Here is a 12391-nt window from a genome sequence, read left to right on the forward strand (position 1 = left end):
TTGTCGCATCTTTAATGAACAAAGTGTTTCAAAGTTTTGCGCATTCTTTCAGAGCCAAAGCCAACACCTGTCTGATTCCAACACCAACAATCTGGTCGATCACTTCAATCATATCTGCTTGTCATCACTAAATATTACTGCGCCTCTAAAGGTTAGGCCTACGTCTAAAGCTAGTAAGCAACCCTGGATAAATGACAGCATTCGCAGCCTAAAAAGGGAATGCAGGAAAGCAGAGCGCAGATGGAAAAAATCCATTACCTCAGTCTGAAGGATTTATTAATTAACTACAATAACATGGTTAAGGATGCGAAAACACACTATTTTTCTGAACTCATTACTACACATAAACACAATCCCAGGTTTCTGTTTAAGACTGTGGATCAGCTGGTAAACCCAACCCCTCCTTGTGCCTCAGCTGGAAGTAATGATGACTGTGAATTGTTTTTATCTTATTTTACCAATAAGGTGGTGTCAATCAGAGCCTCTATTACCCCCGTGGCCTCTTACTCAGAGGTTCCTCACCAGCAACAACAGAGTTTTAACCAGTTTTATCCCATCGACTTGTCTGAGCTTTTAAAAACAGTATCACAAATGAGAGTGTCCTCCAGCCCACTTGATATAATACCTACAAAGTTTTTACTGAAAGTAATAGATTCTGTTGGGCCCCATTTGATCTCTGTTTTTAACAGCTCCCTATCTACTGGTTGTGTCCCTGATTATTTTAAAACGGCTTGCGTGAACCCACTTTTAAAGAAACCTGGTTTAGATCCCTCCCTCCCACATAATTTTTGACCAATTTCAAAACTGCCTTTTATTGCAAAGATTCTAGAAAGAATTGTGTCCAAACAGCTGCTCACTGTGCTGGAAAATAACAAAATATTTGAAAAGTTTCAGTCTGGTTTCAGGAAGTACCACAGCACTGAGCTGTGGTACTTCTGACCTTTTAATGTCTGCTGATGAAGGCATGTGCTCAGTCCTGGTACTCCTGGACCTTAGCGCTGCTTTTGACACCATTGATCACAACATCATGTTAGACAGACTGAGGCACTGGGTGGGGATCTCTGCTACTGCTCTAGAATGGTTTTCATCCTACCTGTCAAATAGGAAGTTTTGCGTGTCTGTAAACAACTATGTCTCATCGTTCTGTCCAGTTAAATATGGTGTGCCATCTGCTGGTTCCCTAGTAAATTGCCTGTGGCAAAGAACCTTGGTGTTTGGTTTGATAGTAATTTAAATTTCGAGCAGCACACCACAAAGCTTGTTCAATTATGTTTTTATCAACTTAGAAATATAGCTAAAATTCGATCTATGTTAACTTTTAAGGACACCGAGAACATTTTACACGCCTTCATCTCATCACGCCTGGATTATTGCAACAGCCTTTTCACCTGTTTAACCCAAAAATCTACTGATCAACTCCAGACTGTCCAGAACTCAGCTGCCAGGCTTTGACATTGAAATATGACCACATTACTCCTATTTTAGCTTCATTACACTGGCTCCCAGTATGTTTTAGAATTGACTTCATGGCCTCTCGCCTTGTTATATTTCTGACCTTTTAGTCCCATACACACCAGCACGTACCTTGAGATCCTCGGGCAGAGGTCTGTATGTTCCAGAGTCTCGACTGAAAACTGAAGGGGACAGAGCGTTTGCTGTCAGGGCCCCGACGCTCTGCCCGAGGAAATCAGGTCGGCTGAGTCAGTGAACTCTTAAGTCCCTTCTTAAAACATACTTTTATAGGAGAGCTTTTCCCGATCTTATTTGACTTCATTTTATCCCTTTTATTTTATTCTATTTTACTAATTTAATATTTATCTTAAACATGTATTTTAGTCTTTTCAATGTTTTCATGCTTTTATCTTGTATTGTTTTTGTATTATTGTCTTTTGGGTATTATTGACTTTACACTTGTTAAAGCACTTTGTAACTTGTTTTTGAAAAGTGCTCTGCAAATAAAGATTAGTATTATTATTATTATTCATAGTTTCTGCAGAGTACAGCCTGTTGGTCTGGGCACGACGGTGGGATTTAAAAAGAAATTTAATTTTTTAAACGTGCACCTAACAACAACAACAACTAAAGGCCCATGTGAGGCTTGGGGATGATTGCTGAAATGTGCATGCCATTTTCCCTCATGGACAGGTTTGCCAGTAAAGGTAACCTTATAAAGGTAACCTGATGAGGCAGACACTGAAAGTCAAGCTGATCTGTGATGGCATAAAATCTTCATGCCCACCTCAAAGACGGTCTTGGCAGCGTAGCCTTGGACATCATCTCGGTTTATGACAATTTGGATGACACGATACCACACCTCCTCACTGACATAGTCACCGGCGATGCGGATGAGGTTGAGTATGGTATCCACGTACCAGGTGTAGTCCACGGCATATTTTTCTGCCAGGATAGCCACCTTGAGCACCTGGGGAAGAGAAGCAACTGGCTGAGAACGAGAGCAGCACACAAAAGAACTCAATGGTGTACAGGTCTGCACTAATGATGACCCACTATCTCCTCTCTGATGGAGTAGTCGGCGGTCTCTAGGTATCTCAGCATCTCTGCCACAATCTGCTTGGCATTGCTGCGGTCACACATGGCATAGAGCAGATCCACAGCGCGCTGGCGAACACTCACATCTCGCTCTGTCTGTCGAGAAAATAAACACAAAAACTATGAAACGACAGATGTCTCTGGCAGATTTCATCAGCTGTAGCTACTTAAATTCCACTGTAGCTAATCAATTTGACCAAACCACACATCAAAATACAGGTTGTTGCATGTTAGGGTGTGTTACGCTCAGCCAAATAGAGTCCGAGCTATATTCCCTCTCTTCCAGGGGACCACAGCAGTGCTCGGTCCATTCCTTATTTCTGATTATTATAACCATCAAATCAAAATGTCCCTTTTCCATGATTATAGTGGGTATGATTACAGACTACACAATTATTTAGAGGCATTGGAAAGTAACTAAGTCCCAGTCCTAGTTATTTCTAAACAATCAAAACATAAATGTAAAAAAAGGATTAATGTTGCCTACACTTTGCATTTTTGGTTCTGACAGATGGCTGAGATATTTCAGGCTCTAAAGCGATGCAACCGATCACCCCTTGCGTTATTGTATTTGTTAGTAAGCTGAAAGCGCACTTATTAACCCAGAGAAATCAATGCCCCTTCTTTTAATCTAAGTGCATTTTATTTGTTCACCAATAGCTTCATATCTCCTTTGCACATGCATCACTGTTGTGGTTGCCTGCCAGAGGCGGTCATAAATTGAGTCTTTATCCAGTTTTAAGCCACATTTTTACAATAAACCTTGTAGATCTTGGTTGTTCATCCCCTGCTATTTCACAATGTCAAACTACATATTTTGTTATTGTGTTGATGTGAGAGACCCCAGCAGAAAATTACATACTGTGCGTTTTAAAGTTCATTATTGGTGTGACTCACCTTTAGAGCGCTGATCACAGTTTCTATATGCGTCTTTACTGCCTCATGAGAAAACTCAGAGCTGGCCAGTGTGCACATGCTCTCCAAAGCCAAGTAACGGAGGTTGGTTTCCCTGTGCTGCAGAAACTGGCCTAGCTGGTTGCAGGCTCGTACCAAGAGGGTGGGCTCGCTGAGAGACAAGAGACAACAACTAGCTGTAGTGTCCAAGTACTAACACACATTTCAATATTCAAAAAAAAACAACATCCAGAAAGTGTTACACAGCACAGGAATGTGAACTAAAGACAGCTGGGTTTACCCTGTGACCTTGATGTGGAGTTTGAAGATAAAGTATAACTTAGTTCGTGTTACAGTCCTGTGTCTGCTAGTTAGACTGACAACTAACATCTATTACAACATGCCTATCCAGTGACTCCAGGAACAAATGGTACTATGAGTCTTTTTGCTTAATTATCAAGGAATGTGCAAAATACTGACATTTTCAAATGTCTATTTCTCAACTTAAACAAAGTTAAACAATATTTATAACAATAACTAGTAAAACAGATGTAAAACAGAACAAGGGGAGCATGTTGCTCTACAGAGGAAGCAACTAGAAGTAGCACATATTGGCACACTGGCACCGTTTGCATCTGTCTAATGTGATGTAATGTGAATCTCTGTGATTGGTCGGTTGACGAAAAGTGACTGACAAAAAGTTGAACATGTTGAACAACTAAATACAAATGATACAGCTAACGTTAAATGGTCAGCGAGCCAAACTCAAACCTTCCTTATCTTCTGTCTTATGCTGCGTTCCAGGCAACTCGTAACTGGGAAATTTCCGACCTCCAACTAGAAAAACTATCCTGGAACGCCACCTGAAGTCTGATTTCCTACTTGTGAACTCGGAGAAAAAATATGTACCCCTCCCTCCGTTACCTATAACCTGCCTACATAACATGTAGCATCTACAACAGAGGACAACAAACAGCGACAGCTGCTCTGCCATTCATCATAAACTTTGGCTTTAAAACTTCATACAACAGGACCAAAACAAAGAAGCGCTGAACGCAAATAGGTTAGTAACCTGTGTTGAGTAAACACCACCAGCTCAGCATTGGCCATCTAACGTTAGCTTGCTTCTTGCTTCAGCTACGACCTACAGGAGGTTTACGCCGACTGTCGTTCGTTATGAAAAGATGAATGAGCGTTTGTTTACTTGCCAAACTTGTGGTGGTCGGTTAACGTAATCATTTACGTCCCGCTGGCTGCCATCATGTTAATTATCGCCGTTGGCTGGAAAGAGGTTACAGGTTTACTGTTGATCATGTAGCCTAACCTTACCTTACCTAGTTTTATTTAGTTATAACATTACACTGGTTTGAGAGTCTGCAGGGTGTGTTGACTTACAGTAGTTTAAGCTGTCATTGATTACATTGCACATTGTGGTAAAAACAGGTTACAGCTTTATTGTTGACCATGTAACTTTACAGTTTTACTTAGTTAACTTTACACTGGCTTTGAAAATCAACAGGGTGTGTTGACTTAAGTAGTTTATCAGCTGTCAGTAATTGTAGACGCATTGTACATTAGGCTACATGGTTGTGCTCTGTAAGTTAAAAACAGGTTTATTGTTGATCATGCAACGTCACAGTTTTATTTAGTTAACGTTACACTGGTTTAAGAGTCTGGGGAGTGTGTTGACTTACAGTATTTAATAAGCTGTCAATTGCATTGCACATTACATGGTTGTGCTCTGTAAATGAAAAACAGGTTACAGTTACAAAATTCCTTATAGCCATGCAGTTTTATTAGCAACCTGGATTGAACGCAGAAGGTGGTACAGTAGGTTTTTGTCATAAAAGTGACTCGCACACTGCTCATAAATCATTTCTTACATTGCACATAGGCTTATCAGTTTTTAGGGGCACATGCAAGAACCCGGTGTGGGTGGAGTTAATGAGCAAACTGCAGCACACACACAGAAGACAGCGTCACACACACCTTTTCTGTTTTATAAAATCGCACACTTTTTGCGGTTATGTAATCGTACATACGATTAGATTAATTATGCAGCCCTAAAATGAAGTGAATCCAGATTTCCTCTTCCAGAACACACCTCTGTAATTTCATGATATTCCATAAAGTCTATGACCAGCAGAAAGCTTGTCACAGTGAATATGCCGAACCTGTCATGGTGGATGATGAGGGAGATGGCTTCAAATAGAACAGCGTTCTTTGCGTTGGAGTGCTGGACCTTCTTGGACTTGGGCGGCTCCTGGGCTTTATTGAGGATAGTCTCCAGACACTCTGTCAGGCGACTTCGCAGCGCTGCATCCTCTGCAACAACAAATGCTATGTTCTTAACACCTCCTAGCCTTTACTTTAACTCTTGTCAAGCTAATTGCTTTGCCCAAAAATTCTTAGTATAAGGGTTTCATTATTCATATATATTAACAATGAATCAAATCATGCCACTGGGCCCATGTTGCTGGTTCTCTGATGGATGTCTAGATAAACACACACAATGTTTTTGGCACCTCATTATCCAAAAGAGTTGAATAAACTTGTACATTATATCATTGCTATTTGCTTTTTTCTTTTTTCTACTCTACTGCCATCTGGTGTCAAAAATCACCTAATGCAACTTTATTCTATTATTATCTTAGGATGGCTCCAACAATGAAAATTACCTGGTTTTACACTTTTTGTAGCCATTCCTGGCAAGGAAAACCCTATTCAAACATTTTGGCAAATGTTTTTGAGGGTGAGATGAGAAGATCCTCATCAACCTTATATCTGCGTGGGGCGAGGGGTTACCTTTTCCATCCACACATTATTTCTGTCCAGCTTTGGTCAAATAAGAGTCAGTGAGCAGAGTTGAAAAGCATCTGAACACAAGTGTTTAGGACAAAAGGAGACTGGATTCTAAACCATGTGTGGAAAACAGTAGAGAGACAAATAATACAGTTACCATCATGGATCATAGATGTGTTCTAAAACTTGTGATAATGAATTAAAGAGGTCTACTGTTGTGTTTCTGTGATTTCCATCCAATAAAGTGAGTGACAAATCTGGCTAAATTAGGCTATACACATCCTTAACACATCTGTACTTCACACATGCGATTCAGTTAGAGCTTCTCATCTCACCTCTCATGTTATTAGTCTGTATTTGAGGATTTCTGGGAAAGGTTAGTATTCAAGCTGGAATTGTGCTTCTCCGAAAAGACACGTAAATGTCTCTGCAAACTTACAGAGAGAACGGCGTTATGGGTAACTCTAGGTCACGGAGGAGCCAACGCGCACGCCTCCCAAATGTCAATTGACCCTTCGCTAAGCCCATCTTAGCCAGTGTTGCTAAGTCTGATAAACTTAACATTGTTCCTGTACAGCTGGGTAGGTCTCTATACACTATTACAATCATTAAAAAGCAGAACAGTAGGGCTTTATAACGTTACATTCAGAAGTACCGGATACCGTTAGCTAACTAACATTACATTAGTTCCACAGCTGACATTTTTCTGGATTTGTTTTAGGTTTTGGAAAGAGAATAAATCGTACTTCTTTCAACCTCTCTGGGTAGCGACTGTAACTATTACAAGTTCCCCAGGAACAGAGTTTGACCATATCTTGAAAAAATACAGCAAAAGAAAGCTAGAAAACGACTCATTTTGTATTAGAGTCGATGGAGCGCAGCGGGCCGGATTCGGGTGTACTCACTTTTGTGAGATACTGCACAAATATACAAGAAACACACAAACATGCAAGGGGTTGCTCGTATATACGTGCAGCCCAGAGAAGCATAATTCTGGCTTAACTGTCAATCCAGGGAGTTCCACAAGAGCTTGCTGTCCCACTATGCAGCCGACTATTGCACTGGTTTTGGCAAGCTTAAGGGTAATTCTAGAGGAAAGGTAATGGGATTACCAAAGTCAATAGCTGTAAATGTGGCCATTAGTTACCTTGTGGAGAAACCTGATAATTTAACTTGGCAGTAGACGCAAGGGCAAATGCAAGAAATGACAAAAACTGGAATAAACAAATCAGGAATGATCATCTGAATACCCATACTAACGTCGACTGTACCATGTACTGTACCATACCAGGTGGAGGGTAGCACTGTAGAAGACGCAGCAATTTCACAGACAACCATGGTGCAGCGACAAAGTAGTACGTATAGTCTTGAAGGTCGATGGATGCAGAAGTCACAATCTGGACAAGCAAGACCAAGACGACACGTCGACAGATGTAAAATTAAGACTCCATCTTTGACCTCAGTGGGATGAAGATAATGTGAAGTTACAGAAAGACACACACCCTACTGAGCCTGGCCACAGCCAGCGAGATGGATGTTTTAAAATCGTTAGGACTCTTCTGGGCCAGAGTGGTAATAAGGCTGGTGGCTGCTGTTACCACTCCCTGAAAACCAGACAGACACACCTTTATACAAGACACACTGACACAACATTTCAGCAACATGGGTCTAGTATTCAATATAAAGGATAAAGGATCATTTTGGAGCAGATTTTTTTCCCCCAGCAACTCACCATATTTAGTGTGCATACTGTCTGCTTTGAGTATACTTAATTTTGTCACTTTTCTAGTGTGAACACAAAAACCTACATACAATCAGTATGTAGTTTGGAATTGGGACACAGGTACAGTCCTACCAGGTGCTGATCATTAAGTAGATGGACCACTCGTGCTGTCCAGTCACCCATGGGCACCAGGTCAGGCGATGTCCTATTGAGTCGTAGCAGGCAAAGTGCTGCACTCTGCTTCACGCTGTCCATGGTGTCCCTGATAGAGGATAGCAGAGTTTCATGCAAAGTGACACGGCGACAGCAAACACACCTTGATCTGCGACTCTGTCAGAAATACAACACAGCTTTTTAAGATCTCCACAAAGAAAATGAAAGTTAATTTACCCTTTTCACACCGAATGAATGCACATTAGGCCTACTATATTAACATGGATATTTTTCCAATATTGTATGCGTCTCCATATAACAAACATATTATGCAAAATCAAAAACAAAGTGTAATGATCAATGTTTAATGCAATGAATTGTGTACAACTTATGCATTACATAAATCAAAACCATTTATACACCTAAAACAAAATCGTACATAAGTAATTTCATTTTGTTTGTTTATTGCTTTTAATTACAATTTCCGTGAACTCCTTCATTAGGACAACATTACTACTATATAAGAGCCAATTACAGAATGTAAATGCCCACTATAAACAGAAACTAAGTCTGAAATAATGAAACTCTTGCTGATTTTAATGCCAGGCCTTTTCCAACCCTTCCTGACATTTCATCGGGGTAAAAGTGGAGGAAAGATATTTCCTTTATTGACATTTTGTGAAAACCAGACCAGGCGTGTAATTGAGACTTGCCTTTTTTAGTCAAAATGTATGGCCATACCAGGCCAGTAAAAGGGAAACGTGTCTAATTCAAACTGGGCTTTAATTAAAGTTTTATGGTACTTCATTTTGAGACAAAAAACAGGAATTCATACTGGAAATTATTTTTATCTTATTTTGTCAGATGCTCATTAAAAGAAATCAAGAGCTACTAGTGTCAAAGACTGACATTAAACCAGTTCAAAGTTTTTCCTTCTGACTGACAATAACAACTTAGCTTTCTGTTTGAGACTTAGAGCCAGTTAAAATCTCTATGCATTAATGATTATGTACAAACCCTGCCACCAAGATGCTGGGAATTTCAGAAGCAAAAGCCTCAGCCATTTCTCTGCTGCCCACGTTTGCAATGCAGTGCAGGGCCAGGTTCATGAAAGTCGGGTTGCGGCTGGCCAGGTCATTCCTGATGCCATTGTTGATTAAACGGATCAGGTCGCTGTTGGAGTTCACCAGCACTGAGATGAACAGGTACCCCTGACAGGGGACATGAGAAAAAAATGTTACCATAAAAAAATCCACCATATAAAAAGGAGAAATAATACATGTCAAGTTGTTTGTACACCTCTGAGTCTCCACCCCTTCACACAAGCATATTTGGTTGATAAATGACCAACAAGCTCTCAACTTCAGACACTGGATGAACATGAGGACAAACTTACAATTTGTTTCTCTGTGTACTTGTTGGAGCTGAGGAGATTGACAGCCTCCATGTGTCCAAAGTCGATATCATGGCCAAGAAGAAAGATAAAGAGCAGCTTGCAGACATACTTTTTTTTACTGTAGCCATCTAGAGCCTTGTCTCCTATCCACACACGTGCAAATACACAGACACACACCCACACACACAAAGATGGAAGTGAATGTCTACATGACGTTACAGACACAAGGATTTCAATGGTCTGACTTTACACTGTGAGCACGGTAGGTGATAAACAATGCATTCCATCATTTAATGCCAAACTTGTGAGTTTTTATCGTAATTTTTATTTGCAAATAATCCATGGGACGAATGAACAAAGTATTGATTAGGATATTCAGAGTCGGTTCAGGCACTATAGGAAGAGGAGGCATCAGAGCATTTGATTTATTGATTGCTGTCAAATAAAACATGCCTACCCTAGCTTTAAGGCACACTCATTCATAGGGAGATGTGTCAACTTTTAACAATGCAGACACAGCAACAGCCACTGAAAAACTGTGAAGCTGAACAGAGTGGGCAAAGTGGATTCACAAATTTGTGTCAAGGAAGACAAAGGTTTCTATTTCAATCATAAAATAAAACAGGTGCTTGGAATCAGTCTTTGGATGGAATGAGAACCTGTCGACTTGTGGCCCTCCATCTACCTGCTCCTCCATCTTTGAAGGTTAGCCTGGTTTGTCAGAAATGTTCACCTACCTTTAAATTTGGAACGGATATTGGCCAGTTCTTTGTTTATCCTCTTAATCTCTGCCTCTTTACTTTTACCTGCAAACAGATCAAGACGATTTGCATGTTACATAGTGCTGCAATCACTCAGAACTTGGAATAAAACATTCTTCCTCCTTGTTTACACTGCTTTGCTGAGAGGAATAAGCTACACTTGCTGTGTTCATCATAATGAAAGAATATGTCACTTATTGCAATTATGGCTCTTGTATGTATTTTTAGGACAGTGAAGCTCAGTCATACAGACATATTAGCTACACTCAGTAGCCACTTCATTAGTTCCATCTCTTTAGTACTGGGTAGGATCCCATTATGCTGTAAGCCACTAGAAGATGGCTCGACTGTGGCCTAGGGCTGGGCAATAAAACAATAATGATAAATATTGAGATATAATTTTCCTTAATAACAATATAACAAGTGTTCAATAAATGCTCAATAAATGTTTGATTTAATTCATTTGTGATTCAAATGAATTAAATCAAACATTAAACTTAATTTTTCTATTAAGATGTTTATTTTGTTGAGGAAAAGGAACTGAAAAAAAGATTTCACTTAATTTACCTCATGCATATTTTATATGTTTTGAATGACAAATGTTTGTCATGTTCTGACCGTAAAGAAGAGTTTCAAACCACAATTAACCATCTGGTTTCACTCAGAAGTAAAAATCAGCCATTAAACTTGAAATAAATAATTCGACATTCATCGTGATAATTATCAATATCGAATAGCCTAATATGACATTTTTTATCGTGATAACAATTTCGGCTATATCGCCCAGCCCTACTGTGGCCATGGTCTGCAATAACGCTGTGGCATTTAAATTATGCTCGATTGGTATACTATATCCCCCGCACCCTTACACCACTTCCACCAGCCTGAACCACTGACACAAGGCAGGATGCATCCATGGATTCTTTTTTGTTTATGCCAAATTATGACCCTACCATCTGCACACTGCAGAAGATAGCAAGATTTGTCAGACCAGATCAAGTTGTTCCAAATTTTCTACTGTCCAGTTCGGAGATCTTGTGCCTATTGTAGCCTCGGTTTCCTGTTCTTAGCGGACGGGAGTAGAACCTGGTGTGGTCTTCTACTGCTGTAACCTTCAAACTTCAACGTGTTGTGTGATCCACTGTTGTAACAAGTGGTTATTTGAGTTACTGTCACACTCCCGTGAGCTTGAACCAGTCTGTCCATTCTCCTCAGACCTCTCTCATTAACAAGTCATTTTGGCCCACTGTTTTTTTGTGTTTTGCACCATTCTCTGTAAATTCTAGCGACTGTTGTGCTTGAAAATCCAACAAGATAAGTAGTTCTGGATATTCAAACATCGACAACCAGTTCCTCTCATGGTCTCCAGCTGGACACTTGGAAAGTATCTCCTGAACAACAAGTTCAACATACCCAGGATATCTTTCCATTATCTGGCTTCACTAACCCTAACAATCGTGATCTGGTTTACCACTCACACACCACTGGTAATCAAGTCGGTAATACTAATCTTTATTTGTAGAGCACTTTTCAAAAACAAGTTACAAAGTGCTTTAACAAGTGTAAAGACAATAATACCCAAGAGACAATAATACAAAAACAATACAAGATAAAAGCATGAAAACATTGAAAAGACTAAAATACACATTTAAGATAAATATAAAATTAGTAAAAAACAATAAAATAAAAGGGATAAAATGAAGTCAAATAAGATCGGGAAAGGCTCTCCTATAAAAGTATGTTTTAAGAAGGGACTTAAAAGAGTTCACTGACTCAGCCGACCTGATTTCCTCAGGCAGGCTGTTCCAGAGCCTCGGGGCCCTGACAGCAAACGCTCTGTCCCCTTTAGTTTTCAGTCGAGACTCTGGAACAGACAGCAGACCTCTGCCCGAGGATCTCAAGGTACGTGCTGGTGCGTATGGGACTAAAAGTTCAGAAATATAACAAGGCGAGAGGCCATGAAGAGCTTTAAAAGTGATCAATAGAATTTTAAAGTCAATTCTAAAACACACTGGGAGCCAGTGTAATGAAGCTAAAATAGGAGTAATGTGGTCATATTTCTTTGTTCTGGTTAAAAGCCTGGCAGCTGAGTTCTGGACAGTCTGGAGTCGA

The 12391-nt window shown here is 40.0% G+C and overlaps 1 protein-coding gene across 4 annotated transcripts in view; it reads right to left on the bottom strand.

The window, feature by feature from the left end:
* The window catches only part of LOC123958583 (AP-2 complex subunit alpha-2), a 26528-nt gene that overhangs the window by 11754 nt on the left and 2383 nt on the right, over positions 1–12391 (bottom strand). For all 4 annotated transcript variants that reach the window (XM_046032031.1, XM_046032030.1, XM_046032029.1 and 1 more), the window contains exons 2-11: positions 10256–10324; positions 9519–9661; positions 9140–9333; positions 8102–8231; positions 7749–7850; positions 7535–7643; positions 5619–5769; positions 3448–3616; positions 2509–2646; positions 2240–2422 (exon numbers count right to left, since the gene is read on the bottom strand). In XM_046032031.1, coding sequence (XP_045887987.1) covers positions 2240–2422; positions 2509–2646; positions 3448–3616; positions 5619–5769; positions 7535–7643; positions 7749–7850; positions 8102–8231; positions 9140–9333; positions 9519–9661; positions 10256–10324 — 1388 coding nt within the window. The remainder of the gene's footprint in view (positions 1–2239; positions 2423–2508; positions 2647–3447; positions 3617–5618; positions 5770–7534; positions 7644–7748; positions 7851–8101; positions 8232–9139; positions 9334–9518; positions 9662–10255; positions 10325–12391) is intronic.

Source organism: Micropterus dolomieu, linkage group LG20 (genome assembly GCF_021292245.1).
Source record: "Micropterus dolomieu isolate WLL.071019.BEF.003 ecotype Adirondacks linkage group LG20, ASM2129224v1, whole genome shotgun sequence".
NCBI lineage: Eukaryota > Metazoa > Chordata > Actinopteri > Centrarchiformes > Centrarchidae > Micropterus > Micropterus dolomieu.